The 16,800-nt window shown below is 48.1% G+C and overlaps 1 protein-coding gene across 1 annotated transcript in view; it reads right to left on the bottom strand.

Annotated features, from left to right (window-relative positions):
- The window catches only part of EXOSC1 (exosome component 1), a 148,713-nt gene that overhangs the window by 60,306 nt on the left and 71,607 nt on the right, over positions 1–16,800 (bottom strand). The window contains exon 4 of the mRNA XM_078643581.1: positions 8,420–8,508. Coding sequence (XP_078499707.1) covers positions 8,420–8,508 — 89 coding nt within the window. The remainder of the gene's footprint in view (positions 1–8,419; positions 8,509–16,800) is intronic.

Here is a 16,800-nt window from a genome sequence, read left to right as displayed (position 1 = left end):
GCCCAGGCACACCCCTCGCACCACCACTTTCATTGCATCCCATTCAGCAGACCTGCTCGTCGCCGTTCCTTCATTCACACCGAAGTAACTATCAATGCCCTGCCGGACCGCATCATCGAACACAGAATCCTCTAGCGTCTCCGGGCGAAGCCGCCATGTTGGTATTGCGGAGCGCTCCCTCTGCCACTGTATATGCACCAATAGGGGGTTATGATCGGAAATTGTCCTAGCAAGGTACTCAGCATGGGTAATTAATGGGGCTAGGGAGCTCCCGCAAAGCACCGAATCAATCCTAACATGTAAATCATGTAGTGCGGAATAAAAGGAGTAATCCCTGGTTCCCTTGTGTCCCTCCCTCCAGACATCCAGCAACCCCCATCGTTCCTGCCAGTCCTTCCTGTGTGCTGCCAGCCTGCGTACAGGAGAGTCCACAAGGGGGGGATGGGACCTATCCAGAGCCACATCCGTAATCGAATTGAAGTCCCCCCCTAGAACTATCGGACCCGCCAGGAAAGAGGCCAAGGACCCCGAGAGGCCATCAAAGAATCGGCCTTGGTCAGTGTTTGGTGCATAAACACAACAGAAAACTACATCCCGTCCATACAGTCTCCCCTCCACCACTACAAACCTGCCCTCCGGGTCTATGACCTGATTCAGCACCTGAAAGGGTATCCCCGCCCTCACCCAAATCAAGACCCCCCTGGCATACGCTGAATAAGTGGTACCAAAAACCTGGCCCCTCCATCTCTTCTGCAAGGCAGCGCACTCTTTCTTGGTGAGGTGAGTCTCCTGGAGCAGAGCTACCTGAACCCCCCTGCGTACCAGGTATGCGTGTACTTTGTGACGTTTCACCATAGTCCGCAGCCCCCGGACATTCCACGTTAGGCATTTCAAATTAGGTAATGTCCCCATACCAAGTCCGTACAGTCCGAATTAAGCTCCAGTGGTTCATAACCCCCCCAATGCAGTTGCCCCCCCCCAAACAACCCCAAAACTGAAACATTCCCCAAACCCCACTCCCCAGGACAGAGCACACGAACCCAACGGCCGCCCCCATCCAAACCATGATCTAACTTCTCGCACACTTACCCTGTGGTCTCCACCACAGTCGGCCTTAAGGGCCTAGGGGGGGTGAGTCGCCGCCGACCCCAGCCAGCGGAGCCCGCGTCCCGCCCTTCATCCCCTCTGATACACTCAGCACCCCCATCCGGCAACCCGCCCTCCAGCAACAGGATATCACCCTACCATGAAGTCCTGATCCAGGCCAAAGTCTATCTTAACCACAGCAAATCTCGTCCGAGGTCTGTGGGGTCACTGTCGGCCCCTTCTGGCTCTCCGCCTCCGAAAGTTCCCCTCCGGTTCTGCTACCTTCGCCTCCCGAGTCCGTTTCAGCCCGTTCACTGGTCTGCTGCGACCCCGTAATGGCCGCCGTCGCTGCAAGTGCATCCTTCTTCTCCGCCGCCATTTGAGCCTCCCGCTTCTCCCGCTGGCGCCTGTTGCGGGACCTGATGCGTTGTGACTGCCGCACCCGGGGCCGCTTGGGCTGGTCTCGCCTACTCTGGTGCGTCCCGTCCGTCCCCGCTCTGTACGATTCAAGCCAGTGCCATGCCTCATCCGGAGTGTGGAAAAAGTGTGTGGTGCCATCCATGATAATCCGCAGCTTGGCCGGGTAGAGCAAGGAGTACTGAATGCCTTCCTCCCTGAGCTCCTTCTTCACAGCAAGGAACGATGCCCTGCCCTTCTGGACCGCCTGCGTGTAGTCCGGAAAAATCGTTACCTTGCTGTTCTCCACCCCATAAGGGCCCGACATCCTGGCCCGCTGGATGAGAAGGTCTCGGTCTTTGTAGTGGAGGAGCCGTACCACCATTGGTCGGGGGGGGGCGGCCAAGCCCCGGCGGGCGAGCGGGCACCCGGTGAGCCCGCTCCAGAGTGAAAAATGGAGTAAGCCCCTCCGGCGCCACCACAGTGCGGAACCAGTTCTCCATGTAGGCCACCGCATCCTCCCCCTCAATCCGTTCCGGCAGGCCTACGACCCGCACGTTGTTCCGCCGATTGCGGCCTTCGGCATCCTCCACCCTCCGCTCTAGAGTGTCCAGTCGGGCCAAAATGTCTGCGATCCTGTGCTCCGCTGTCACCACCGAGGGCTTCAGGTCCAGTAACAGTTGGTCATGATCCTTGACCCGATCTGCCAGCTTCGTGTGGTCCGCGCGGAGCAGCCCCAGGCCCGTTGCCACCTGGGCAATATCGTTGTGCAACGCCTCCTTGGTGGAGGTGATCGCCTCAAGGATGGCATCCAAACGTCGGTTCAGTCGCTGTTCCTGGTCAAGCTCCGGGGAGGGACTCTCATTCAGCCAGGACGATGTCGCCGAGTCCCCCTCGCGGCTCCCGGGCATCGGCCCTCCGGTCGCCGCCATGTCAGGGTGCTGCGTCACAAGTCCAGCCACCCGTACTACGGGTGCCCCCGTGAGCTCGTGCCGAGTGCCGGGTACCGGGCAATGTAGTGCTACCGCCAATGGACTCAGGAGCAATGACCAGGCGGATGAACCCAATTCCGCCCCCCCCGCTGGATCCGTGGGGGTAGGACGAGTCGTGGGACGGTGGTCGACGAGAACCCTCGATCTCCTGGGTGAATCGGGCAGCGTCCCCCGGTCTCCAGGCTTCACGCCGCCAATCTCAGTGCGTCGGGCAGCCGGGCACAAGGTCCCCTCCGCTTGGCGACAGTCGAACTCAGGGCTGAAGTTCGGGACCGTCCGACCTCCACGCCGCCATTTTCTTCACACCCCGATCCACACCTCGGCCGCCCCTTCCTCGATCTTCGCGGGGCCAGCAGTCCCCCAGCGAGTCACCGAGCACGTCCAGCTATCTCCTCAACCTTCAGAGGGCAGGACCGTCATCTCCGGGTCGCCTCGGGTCCCGAAAAACAGGAGAATTAGCGGGAATCCGCGCGGAGCTGCGAGCTCACGCCGCCATCCCGATCGGCGTCCAAGCCACGCCCTAGTCTGCTGTCTACTAGATAGTTATTCAGCAGAGGGTCAGACAGGTTCAAACTTGGAGAGTCAGGCAACTGATGAGTACACAATGATCCCATTTCATTCACATGTGCTGCAACGAAGGCCCCAAGCCCAAGCGTCCAAAGGAGGCCCTTGACAACAATCATGCCATCAATTTCATAGCCACAAGTAATTCTGTTGCATCATCACCCCACTAAAGGTACCTGAAGAGCAGTTCGGAAAGTCACTTTCTCTGGCTACTAGGAAAGGGCGCTGCAGTGCTCCACTACCTTTTCCAGCGGGTTAGTCAATGTAGCCTCCTCAAAAGGCATGGAAGAGTTAGTAACTGTCAATCATTGGATATACCGTCCTCCGGATGACCCTGCATATGCTCTGGACCGATACCAAACTGACCGATCTGGCTACTTAGGGGCACTGTATACAAGTGATAAGAAAAATAAGGGGCGATTCTTCGGGCCCACCCTACACACGTTAGAGATCTGGCGAACAGTGCTTTCTCGCCTTTGATGGGCTGGCATCCTCACAAAGGTAACAGCACTTTGGTATACACAGAAACTGGGCATGCTGTGTTACCAGCCCAGGTTTGACAAGTGGGACCTTATAGGCATCTCGGCAGTAAAAGATCTAGTCAGAAAGGGGGCTATACTTACATTTGAGGACCTCCAGAAACAGTATCACCTGGCTCGGGGATAAACGTATAGATACCTGCAACTTCCACATGCTCTTATGGCGGCGTTTTCGTCCTTTGCAGACATACCAGAATCTTCACCACTTGAGGACAGGCTGCTAGATGGGCCCTTAAATTCGAAAGCAATATCTCTCACATATAAGAAATTATGTAATAACCTCCCGGATACTTTTCCAAGACTCAGGAAGCAATGGCAGGGTGATTTGAGGTGGATTAGTGATGAGGATTGGCAGGAGGCCCTCATGTCACCTTGAGAGGCGGCCATTACACTTAAATTTAGGTTGATTCAACTTAGGATACTACACCGCTCATACGTGACAGGACAGTCCCTAGCAAAAATAGGTTCCAGAGCGTACAGCCTCTGTCTGCGGGGCTGTGGACAGCAGGCCAAATTGTACTACACTCTCTGGAGCGGCCCAAAGATTCGGATCTTATGGGAAGAGGCCTCGGAACACATACAGACAGCCTTACATAAGGAGATTGTATTAACACCACAATTGGGATTGTTGAATATCTGGGAGGCAACCGACCTCACAAAAGTGGAAAAGCAATACACGAAGATAGGATACACATTAGTTAAACGGGAGATAGCCAGAGGGTTGGGAGGAGTACTCATACCACGAGTCCACACTTGGGAGAAAGCTTGATAGATGCATGCTGGCGGAAACGGAAGTCTTCTTAGCAAGGGGGGTGCCCTAAAAAATGGGATCGGAAATGGTCGCACTGGAATAAATATCGGATGATCCTGTGGTGTCCCCAATGGTGGAATTGGAAATGCATAGATGTACAGAAAGTGCAGATTTTATGTAATGTATATCTCGGTCTACGGGTTGTCCATATACTATATTTGCACAAGTCAAAAATGGCGTCCTTTGGTGTATACATGACGGTGATGTTCACCAATAAACACATTTAAAAAATAAAATTCAAAAAAAGAAGAGGCATGGAAGAACAAAGCTGACATCCAGGAAACTCATCGAACCCTCTACAATTGCTACTGCTGGGACAGGAAAGAAGAGAAGTCATCTTGATCCACATGCTTCCACTTATCGAGTAGGATGGCGAAATTACAAAATGGAAAGGAAGGGTACCGGGAAAAGGAGGAGGCTCATATTAGAACCCTAACCTGTCTTGAATAGGTGTCAATACTGCCATTATCTGTACCCCCTGCAAATATTTACCATTATGCCAGAACTTGTAGTCATCACCAGGACCCACTTTAAACACCAAACACTTGGAATGAGCAAAAGAGGTAGTTAGAACCTAGGAATCATCAAAATAAGGTAAATTTGAAAAAGGACAGGGGAGGATCATCTCCCCCTTCCCCCAACCACTCTCTAGAGTGCCGCCCGAACCACTATTGTGAGGTGTTTGAGTGAGGCAGAGGCCGTATGCTGCTTCTCAAATACTGAATGTCCTACCAGAATGCAGAAAACCTTCCACTAAAGCACAGACTTCCACATAGGTACGTTACCTTGGACGTACACATAGCAATCTCACAAGACTCACTTCCAGGGCTAGGTAAAGCTATACAAGTTTGGTCCCACATCAGAGAATCCTTTTCACAGGCTGTGGCCACTGAATACCAAGCATTGCCATAGCCAATAAGTCTCACCTTTGGGATCTTATAAGTGTTTAGCCATGCAACAGTTGATGTTGTTGCACCAAAGATATTGTGCTGGATAGCTAAACATTTAGAAGGTCCCAAAGGCGAGACCTATTGGCTATGCCAATGCATGTTTGAATGTGGCTACGGTTATTGGTGTGGCTCACTGTGAAGTAGGCTGCTGTACCTGAGGGTTTGTTCAGTGTTGTCTTGTAGAGCATGAAGGGAACACAAGGGTCTAATGATTAAAGGCCATTATTTATGGCCTTTGACAACCTTTTCCAAACTCTCATTGGCTGTTCAAGCATGATGACCATATTACAGGATATAATTTTTTTCAGGTTGATTGTAAGCCAGACTATTGCATATTGAAATATTGCGTGACAAAGATCACGTCTTAAATATGGTTTGCAAAAATATCTTCCTTTTAGGTGTAGATTTTCTATTATTAACTCCAAAAGTGCAATATTTTTGTAAATGATATTTAGGACACAATTTTTATGAATAAAGATACTGCAACGCCTCCACACTGGAGCTACATTTACCTATTTATGCAAACTTGCCCGCACAATATTTCCGTTCACGATATTTTGGCTATGATGTTTTTATAAGATTACATTTCTGTCCTTGATAGTCTCACAATAAACTCTTGGAGCCTATGAACATTGTTTCCGGTCCTGCCCCACGAGCTCCCCCCAAAACATGATACATTTTGCAAAATGACTTTCAGAAGTTGGGCGCTGCTGCCTCTCTTACTTGATGATTACATAGTTTAAACTCTCCAATTCTGGACAGCGCTAATCACAGGGTGGTCACGCTGGTCCCTGGCACGGCCCGCTAGCTGGGCTCACACCCTGGTCTCTGGTTGGCTGCCTTATTATGAAGGGCGGGTCGCGCTTGCTGACTCACTGGGAAATGTACCAGTACGGAAACATGTAAAAATAAAAAACACATGTGGTCAAATCACAACATTTGCCGACCAATTTCCTGTGTGGCAAAGCGCGTGGGGGCTGGCGTGGGACAACTCGGGAAAGGACACCGGGGCAGCTCTGTCTGGAAAGACGAGATAGAGAAGGCAGCGCAAGATGGCATTGTGGTTTGGTGCAGAATGCACCAGGCTTTTAACTCTGGGTCACCTGGTGCTTTATTTTTAAGCATGGTAGTATTTTTTACACTGGCGGGACAGCCGGTAAACACGCATTGCATTACGGCAGTAACTGTTTGGGCGCACCCACTGAGGCCTCGATGAATTGTAACTTGTAAATTAGGTGAGGAAAAGCACAGTACATAACTTGTCTTGGGCAAAGACCAAAAGGGCAGAGGGGGGTAGAGGTGAAGCATCGAGTTGAAAGGCAATTGACACGGCCTGCATCCCGGATGAGCCCTCTCGCTCCTATCCCGTTACAAATACAAGGATCAGGGTGTGTACAGAGACGACGGGGTGGACCAGACACACACAGCGTTTCCCTTGCGGGAGCGAGCAGTGGCACCATCTGTTTTCAAGATATTTACAAACAGATGGTGCCAACGCTCGCTCCCGCAAGGGAAAAGCCAAATGTGCACGTGTTGTAATAGAAAGCAATGCAAAACGTGCACGCTTTTAGCCAAAATGCTGATCTATTGCAAAAGGTCACCTCCTATGCAGCGCATGCGGGCTGCGTAGGTAAGACCTAACAAGGTAAAATAGGTTTATCGACTACGTGGAAAAGTGAAAACTTTATTTGTCCCAGGTTTGAGATACAGGAATACTAGTCTCTGGGAAAACACTCACATCACATACATATGGAGGAACATGGATGAGGTGGTAATATCCCCCAAATAATGGACTGGAGAAGAGATTTCGTTTGCGGTATGAAAAAATCCTTTCACTTTTAAATGCAATTCAGCCATTGGGTAAATATTGATTCCTTCTTTGATAGGAAAATGTTTTTGTTGTTGTTTGTGCAAATACCTCATACATTTGTCTCAAGGCAAAAAAGGTTTCAAGAGTACACTGAATAAGGTCTAATTCTTTAATCTGGTTCTTTAATCTTACAGTATCTCCTGGCAAGACACAAATTGAATATGAATGATGTGCAATAATAAACAGCTTTTTTTCTAATGGGAATAAGCGTACCTGTCTGCCCATATTATGCTCACACAAAACCAAACTAAAGACCAGTTCTAAAACATGACTGGGACACGCAGAATAAAAGAGGTGATTATTTTATTAGAAGAAATGTGTACATGCAGGATTGTTTTCTACCGGTGCAACACTTTATGTTTAGGGTTTTATTTATAAAACAGGTTTCTTGTGCTTCCATGCAACAGTAAATCTTTATTGGTTGGTGAATGACAATTTCAATAGTGTCTGTTCAATGTGTATACTTTTTTGCTTACAAAACCTTCATGTTTTGATTAGGACGGGGACTATTTTTGACAAAATAGATAGGAGAATACTGCCACAGAATTTGCACATAATTTGCTTCTCCTGGCCCCACTTATTAGAATTTACCCGGTCACATAATTTGGTTCTCCAAGGCCACATAATTCCAGTGATCTGTATTCTAGGCACTCCTGCAGATGATGTTGCAAAACTATAGCAAGCATTTCAGCAGGGAGATTACACCAAAAACATTATTATGGGCATCAAAGCAGGTGGGTAAAGTAGTAAACATGATTGGTGTGGTAGGGGGGGGAACATCATGTAGAAGAAGGTAAACAGCGCAAAGGTTTCAGAAAATAATCCAACCACCAGCGGACACACTGCATTTCAATCCTTACATAGATTATTCAAGTTTACACTAGCAGCCACTAGCAGTTAAGTAGTTAATAATCCCTCGTGTACACTGCAGAGTACGAGGAGGTGTAGAGGAAAACGGAGGGTGCAAAATGGAAAAAGGGGAGAAGAGTGGGGTAAAATGAAGCTTTAGTAAGGGATTATTCTACACAGCATAAGGAAATCAGCACAGACTTATGAGCCCTAAGTATAGTGCCTACAACAAAGGTGGAACCAAAAGGAAAATATGAATTGGGGAAGGTGGGATGATTTTAGAGAGGTGGGGTGTTATACAAGTTTTCAAAAGACATTTGTAAAACAGAGTCTGGAAAAAACAACTAATGCGTGGTAAATACCGTATTGTTCCTCTGAATGTATTCTTCAATGGAGTGGATGCAATGTAGAGGATCTGAACTTTGGCAAAGCGGGAATTAATGCTGCACACCTGTAAGAAAGAATACACAGATGAGACCATTGGTTTCCAAAAACATGCCACCTGCAGGATTATGGTGGGCAATTCTGTCAGCAGCCATACTGCTCAGATGTAAAAGTGAAGTGTTGAGCTCTCCCCGTCCAAGAACTGAGAGTGGTGTCTCTTCAGGTGGTGAAATTTGAAGAGACGGAGATTAAAGACAATAACCTGACTGTTGGAATGAAAGAGTCCTCTGCATGGTAAGAGACATCTACCCGATGCCCGGAGTTCCCAACAGTACTACGGTCTGGGTCACAAATGCGGATTTTTTTTGTCACTAGCAAACACAGATCAAGCGTGTGTGCCATGACCTAGGCCTGTCTCACGGATTGCAGTCTTGTTGGAGCAGGACGGGCGCCTAAAGCGATACCCTCATTGTGATGAAAGTATACCAGAATCACCAAGAGTTAAGCAGTATGAGCACAGTGGTGGCAAGATACCATGTAGAGATCAGTAGTAGTGAACAGGACCTATTTACCCTGTGTCACTGGAGTGAGGCCTACAGGCTCAATCACCTTTTTTTTAGTTCTTCTGCAGTGTGCTCAACTCAAATTTAGCCTACATCTGGCAGATGTAGAGTTCTGCATACATGGGATTAGTGAAAATGCACTGGATGTATGTGTGCCTGGGAAGGGTGTAGTGCTGAGGTAGAGAAGTACTGTGTATTATATGTAGGATTAGTGCATGTGCTTAGTGTATGTATGCCAGAAAGGAATATATTACATGAAAGATGTAGTGCTGTGCAGTGCGTACGCAATGAAATGCATGTGCTGGATATATATGTGCTTGCAACAAGTACAATACATGAAGGGTGACGAGTTGTGCAGCGTGCACATGGTGAGGGTGTGTGCTTGCAAACGGCATACCCTGGTACAATACAAAGAGGCTACAGTACTGAACAGTGCACACAGATTGGATTTGTGTGTGTCTATAGTTGCAGAATGCACAGAGGTAACAGTACTGGAGAGTATGTGGGCTGTGAAAGCACAAGGAGTGCAAGTGTGCCAATGGTACAGTACGTGAAGGACTCGGAGGTCCATTTTTGGAAGCCCATGCCTGCCTTGTTAAGACATGAGGAGTAGAGGACCCCCCTCCCCCCAAGACTCATTGGCTGCATTCCTGCAGGCTAGCTGGAACACACATTGGAGGAAGGGAGAAAGGGACTTCCCCTTTACACTTCAAAAGGTTGTTTTGATTCAATGACACGTCACAAGGAAGGGGCCTGGACACATCTCAGAAAGGAGATGGGGTGGTAAGGGAATCATAAGAGTGGGGCTGGGAGCCCAAGGATTACTCTTTTGATGCACTTATCATTGTGGCTCACATCCAGGAGTGAACTTGAGTCCCTTCCGTGGCCTGTATTGAGGGACAGTCAACTTTCAAGTCTTTCCTGCTTTGACAGACAGCCTTTCAGGAAAAAAGAAGAGAAAGAAAAGAGAAGAGTAACCTCCAAAAGAAACAGAACCCCCAACATAAAACTTCAAAGACTGAGACCATAAATCATATTTGGGTTCTGTAAATGGACCATAAGAAGTAGAGGCTGATACATCAAAATTTGCCATCTGCCAAGAAACCAGACGGCCTGTGTGAAAAAGGGAAGCTCTGCAAGACTTCTGCCTGTGACCAGAACTGGGGTCCAAGACCTGCCAGTCTCCCTGTTGAGGGAGGGGACATCACCCAAGGAAACCAAGGCCACCGGCTCTTTAGCCTTGAACACCAGCGCCTGCCTGTTTGCCAAGTACAGTATGACCTGTGAGGCAGAGGGCAGCGTTGGAGGGAGTGAGGTCTAATGTGGAGCCCTCGTGAGAGGACTCCTTGAGCAAGGCCTGAGGATGCGGCTGTGCACTGGTCAGGTCAAAGCCAGTTGCAGGAGTGACCCGGCAACCACGTATGCCAGAAGATGGCCGGTGGGGACAGTAATTTATTCAGCACTAAACCCTTACCACCTTGTTGCGGTAACCCTGTATACCAGAGGGGGCCACAGTTGAAGTTACTGTTGCCAGCATGCTGAGACTCGTGTCTGCCTTAGCTGCAACCCCAGATGCCAGGGGGAAAGGGGGTGCACTGTGGTGTGGGTGATTGCACATAAGGAGTCTGCGCCTAGAAGGGAAAGTCCTGCTGCATCCCTGTATGCTAGAATGGGCTTCAGGTACCAACACTGCAAGAAGCTCGGGTTGTCGCATGGGAGTAGATTGCAGCTGTTACCGGCGGGTCAAGCCTGACACGAAAACTTGCCCTGACTGACCGCTTGCACACAGTGAAGGTTGCCACAGAAGACGTTGCCCCTCGCTGAGCTCCGGTCGGGAGCTGGAGGATCATATCTTCCCCACCTGTGTGGGGAAGATTGACTTACCTCATTTCTCACAGGTTGGGAGCATCTCTGGTCTCTGGGAAAAGCCAGCAGCACTACTCGTGGGGGAGTCTGCACCTGCTAGGTGCTGCTGCCTGTATTGCGAGCAGTATGACATCTCCAAACAGGATCAGGGCATGTTTACGCCTTCAAATAGGGCACTCTTAGCACCGCTAAACGCTTCGCACTGCAGGAGTGGGTAAGACTTGAACTGGGCCTGTGGGGGCCCCAGGGGACTCGGTGCTGCTGCACAATAGACACTTAACCGAATCAAAGGGGACCTCGAGTACAGCCTACTAGTGATCATTCTCTGGATGTGGTAACCAGTGAATGGGGAATAACCCTAACCACGTTACACAGAAGACGGTGTGACAGAGATTTGCCTAACAAACACTAGAGCCTGGCCCTTAAGAGGCATATTATTGTTTTCAAATATTGTTATTCCTTTGAATATGTAGAGTTAGAATACTTCTTTTCTTATAAAAGCAACTTTGTGACTGGTCGTGTTTTATTAACAGTACTGTGTGCACTTTGAGTTGCGAGTCGTGCTCACTCACCTTTATCTACAACCCCCCCCCTCATTCCCAGGGGCCTTTGACAACTCGTACACAGCTACCGCTGAGAGTCAAGTGCATGAGGGATACTTGGCACAGTTACTCAGGATCCATGGTAGGTCAGGACCCAGGACATCGGGAGTAAGAGGACTCAACCACAAAGTTGGGCCAAGAAGCCCCTGGGTGCCGTGGCCCCTGGAAGGGGTTCCGACACAATCCAAGCAGACCTTTTGTTTTCTTTTTAACCACACTTGAAAGAAGTGACATAGTGGAAGGGTCAAATAAGATTATCATAACCTCAGCCTATCATCTAAAATCACCATCTCTATTATTTAACCAGAAATAGATATCGTAATTAGAAACACAGATTGGTGCCCTATTGCAATGGCCACACCTACTGTTCCCACCTGTGTCAATGCAGCTTCTCGCCAGCCTTCTCCCAGTAGGTAAATTGATTCGATTTCTATAGTAACTTCAACTACATGTTTAATTTATATGTATTTCCAAACGAAGTTCTTTTTTTAAAGCACTGTCCCAAACACAGGCTTTGAAAACTAAGAACGGATTTCAAGCACTGGCCTCATAAGCCTACTGCATTTTTTATATAGGGTAAAGGTGCCTGGAGGGAATCAATGGTGTCAGAAAGATGGTCCAGAAGTTTGTTTTGGCTAATACGCGGAACTGAAAATCCACATTTATTGATATTGGTGTGTATAAGTACAAGCAGAGAATCCCCAGAGTGCGTGGCCACAAAAATGCAAGGTTAGTAGCACAATGCCCCTGTGTGAGGAAGCGCGGAAATCCAACATGGCCAACATCTTCGACCACGCCCCAAGAACGGAGGAGATCGCTCGAGCTCTCCCTGAACCGGGGGGAGGGGGTAGGGAGGGCAGGGTCTCCATGCTTCTGAGAAGGACTATACAAGAGGCGCGAGAAGGGAAACAAGGAGAGAAAAAGGCGGCAAGGAGAGACTCTAGGACGAGCCGTACAGGAGGACGTAAAGGCGAGCTGTTTGAAACCAGAAACGGAGTCTGCAGTTCCTGAGGAAGATTTATTGGTAGGAGTATACAACATCATCAACCAACCTATGGGAGCGTCGGAGTGCCCCAGAGACGCCGGAGCAGGGGAGCCTGAAGACGGATGGTTGCGCTGTGCCAATCAAGGTCCAAGTGACTCGAGGGACGAGAGAAACGCCTCAGATGCCCATACCAGGGCCCAGGAGGCGGGTCGTGGTCAGAGGCAAGTACCTAGGAGCACGTTGGGTTTTTGGTAGGTGTGGTGGGGAGGCAAGAAACAGCAGGCACTTGGGGCAGAGAGAGGTGCATGTGGGAGTGTATGTTGGTGGGAGGGGAATCCCATCACCAAAAGACAGTAGCCATAACTTCCTATTGTACTTAAACACCCCAGTCTGGTGAAGGTGGTACTCTGGTGAACCCCCTAGAAAGAGTAACCCATTCGAATTCCTTATTTTAGATTTTTACTTTTTGTGTGTGTTTAAATTGGGAGCCCTGAAAGACATGACGATTCCTGATGGAAAGGAGACTGGTCACCAACAACTGAAGTCTCGAGAGACTGATTTAAATGTACTCCCGTCCTTTACTCTTTTGTTCTTCTTGTGTCTAATAAACATATACACAATTCAAAACAACACAGGGCTTATAGTGACTTCTAATACTACTACAGTGGTGTCAGAAGGGGGACAAGTACTATTGTGTCACATCATGACACAGCCCGTGCCTATCGAGGGGATAATAACCCAGTTAGTGGAGGGAGAGACATTTACAGGTAGTGATGGAGCAACAAGCAGACTGCTCAAAGAGACCGAGAAGCCCTAGAAGGACAATCCAAGCTTATTACTAATAACCAGCAAGTGCAGGATGCAGCTATCCTGAGACTAACCAACGCTATCGTCAGCTCAAGAGTCAGACCAAATGTCCCAGGAACAGTGTTCTAAATATACCAAGAAGGGGACAACCTTGACTATATTTTTTATATATTTTGAGCGGGTAGCCACCACAGCCGCCTGGCCTCCGGAGAGATGGGGCCAATATATAGCTCCCTTATTGTGGAGATGCAGGCCGCCTTTCAGGCGGTCAACTCGGCAGGCACTACTTCCTATGAAGACATTAAACAAGCGATATTAGAGAGATTGGAGTGTGACCCAGAATATTACCAGGCCAACTTCAGAAAAGAAAGATGGGTCACAGGGGAAAATCCAAGGGCTCTCTACTATAGGATCCGAAACCTAGGTAATAGATGGCTATTACCACACACCTCTAGTGTAGAAGAAGTAACAGAAATATACTTAGAGCAGTTCCTTGAGGCTGTTTTAATTAGTGCTCGCAACTGGGTCAAACAACATCCCATTTTAAAGCCTGCAAGAGCGGTGGAACTCACCTGCGCCTTCCACTATTTTCCTGTGTTTAAGGCCAACCCTACACGCCCTGCTTTTAACCTCCCTAGAGGTCTGACTCATATAGAAAAACTTCAGGCAAATCCCTGTCTCCCCCTAGCCCCTGACTGTACCTAGTGGCTAAGGCCCGGAAAGAGGAACTCTACTATAGATTCTGCCAAATCTGATAAGGTAATCAATGGGAAAAGTTGTGATCTTTTCATATGTTGAATTATAAATAACAAAAGAAGGGTTGGAGGGTACTAGCCGTGCTGGAAGATTGTATGCCGCACTTAGCGTGGTTCCTCTGTAAAACCTAAGGGGAAAGATTTACTCTCCAATAAGTTTGGATTTGTTTAAGTTACACATGGTATTGGTCTCACCACACTAACTGGGTGATTTGTAGGTTGGGCACCCACTCATAAATACGGACCCATCCATATGTAGATTAGGTACACTACGGTTCTGACGAATTGCCTCGGGCCTGTTAATTTGCAATAAACATAATGACCTTCTTCTTATAACACACACTTTAAGACTTGAAGATTCATTATTTCCTTTATCGCTCTAATCTGTTTTTAACTATGACAAAAGACACAGTTTTAATAAATATTTTGGTAACTCTTACTCATGTCATCCAATCTACATTCTCAGCATCCCCACTTCAGACTCATCATGGCTGACACATTTAAAAGATTTCCACCAAAGATTCCTCTTGTGGGGCCTGTTGAGCATCACCGGCCCAATGAGAAGCTGCCCGATGATAAAGTATGCCACCCAATTGGGTGGGTGAGGGCTTTTGCTTCTGAATTATCAGATTCCTTCGGCCTGCCTTACAATAGGGCGATACCGTAGGATCCCCCTTTCTCTAAAACACTATAGGAACTACATACTATTAGTTTATTGATTATACACGAATACATATTTACCATACTGCAACTATATATGCATAATAACGCTGCTGTAATAGTTCTCTTTCGTGCAGCTAGACAACGAGGCTTTTCATTTTTTCAGCCCCATCCACAATGCTCTTTTAGTATGAGCAGAAAGGATATTTGCTGATAAAAACTGTGAAACAATAGGTCAAGATGAAAGAAAGCTAAAGATATCTAATAAACATTGAAATGTAAATGAATAGAGTCAACAAACATATTATATTGCTTGATGGTTCTAGAAAGTACAATGCAGTTCTGTACAATTTGGGGTCCACAACAAAATAGAGGTAGTCCTACATTTTGAGGATGAGGCACGTGAATATTTGTAGTCAAGATAAACATCAGATCCATGTATAGGTTGGCCTGTAAACAAGAACATAGCTTGAGAGCAGCAGAACATTGAACAGGAGACACAGCCCCCCCCCCAAAGAAGAAACAATCAGTGGGTGTAAGAATCTGGCTCTGTATATACTATACCAAAATGAGGTATAGTGTGCACATAGTCCAGTGGAACCCCAAAGGGTGGCAGAGGTCAAAGTAGATAGCACCTTACTCTCTATTTGTGGTAGTGTAGGCGAGCAGTAAGGTGTTATCAGAGGGTAGTGTTAAGCATTTGTTGTACATACTCAATCAGCAAATGATGTCATACACTCAAAAGACAGAACTCGGACCAATTTTGTTTGTCTAAAAAATTATCAAGTTATTTTAGCTCTAGAATCAAGCCAAGCCTGGCACAGGTATGTGAAATAAATGCTTTGCAAAATCTTATGCAATGTTTTACAATTGAATGCAGGTTCAAATGCAATTGATTGAAATACAGGTAAGTTAAAAAGTCGAAATTACTTTTCAGATGACTTTTTAAGTTACTTTTTCTACTCAGTGTGACATGCCTAGATATCATACTGGGGCATTTCCGAGAAAAACGGTAAGTAAAATCAGTTTTGCACAGTTGTAGTTTTTCAGGTTTTCATACAAATCCACTCCACGCTTAAAAGTTTTTTCAAGGGAAAACAGTCGATGTATTCCTATGGAGAGAAATTAAGTTATTGTTTAACAGTTAAGTACTCTGTCTTTGTGATTGAATTTCTGGGTTAGAACAAGAGTTCCCTCAGGGTCAAGGATGCACTCTCAAAGCACCCTCAGTGGCACTAGGGCGGCCGGGTGCAGAGTGCTGAGGCCAAATGTTCTCCAATAGGGGACCTCCGGTTGGTAGCTGCTCACGAGCAGGCCACAAGGTGTGGTAGCAAAGCTCCTGGGGTTTAGCTCAGGCCAAAGGGGGATCCGTTTTAGCACCGACAGTACACCAGCAGCGCAGGATGGGTGCAGGGTGCTGATTTGGTGTTGGGTGCCCTGTTGATTTCAATGGGGATTCTCCGGTTTCAAAAAAGACTTCAGGCTCAGGGACGAAGACCTTCTGGAGGTGACCACCAGTTAGAGAGGTAACTTGGGATGCCTGGGGATGTTGGGACACCGAAGGCGTGGGACTTTGTGTGCAGGGGGTATCTTTGGGCGTCGGGTTTTCTTACAAGCTCCGGTCGCGGTCGGAGGGATCCTCCAGAAAGAGGCTGCAGGCTTCGCTGGGAGAGTCAAGGCAGGTCAGAGGTCACCAGATCTCCGGTCAGGATTGCCGGGGAGACCGCCTCGTGGTTTGGGGCCACTCGAACTCAGGCCGTAGGCGTTGGATGCAGAGTGGTGCAGACTTGCAGATTTGGCCGGGGCCAGAGTCTGTGGGTGAGCAAATCCGGTGCTCACGAGAGACAAAGTCTATCCTGTGGAAGGAAGGGCAGGTCCTCGGGGTTCTTGAGGTTGTTGGCTGCAGGACACACAGGGATTTCGCTTCTGCAGGTTCGAGGTGGGGACAGGCCGGTAGGCTGGGCCAAGTCAGTGGGCGTTCTTCTCTTCTCAGCTTCAACACGGCTCTTCAGACCTTCTTCTTCTTTGTCGGTTCTGGTCTGAGAAGGCACGGTTTGGGGTGGCCCTTAAATACTAGATTTACGGGAGTTACAGGTAGGTAAAGGTTGGGACCAATGGGTC

The sequence above is a fragment of the Lissotriton helveticus genome, chromosome 5_1, assembly GCF_964261635.1.
Source record: "Lissotriton helveticus chromosome 5_1, aLisHel1.1, whole genome shotgun sequence".
NCBI lineage: Eukaryota > Metazoa > Chordata > Amphibia > Caudata > Salamandridae > Lissotriton > Lissotriton helveticus.
This window is presented reverse-complemented; position numbering and strand designations above follow the sequence as displayed.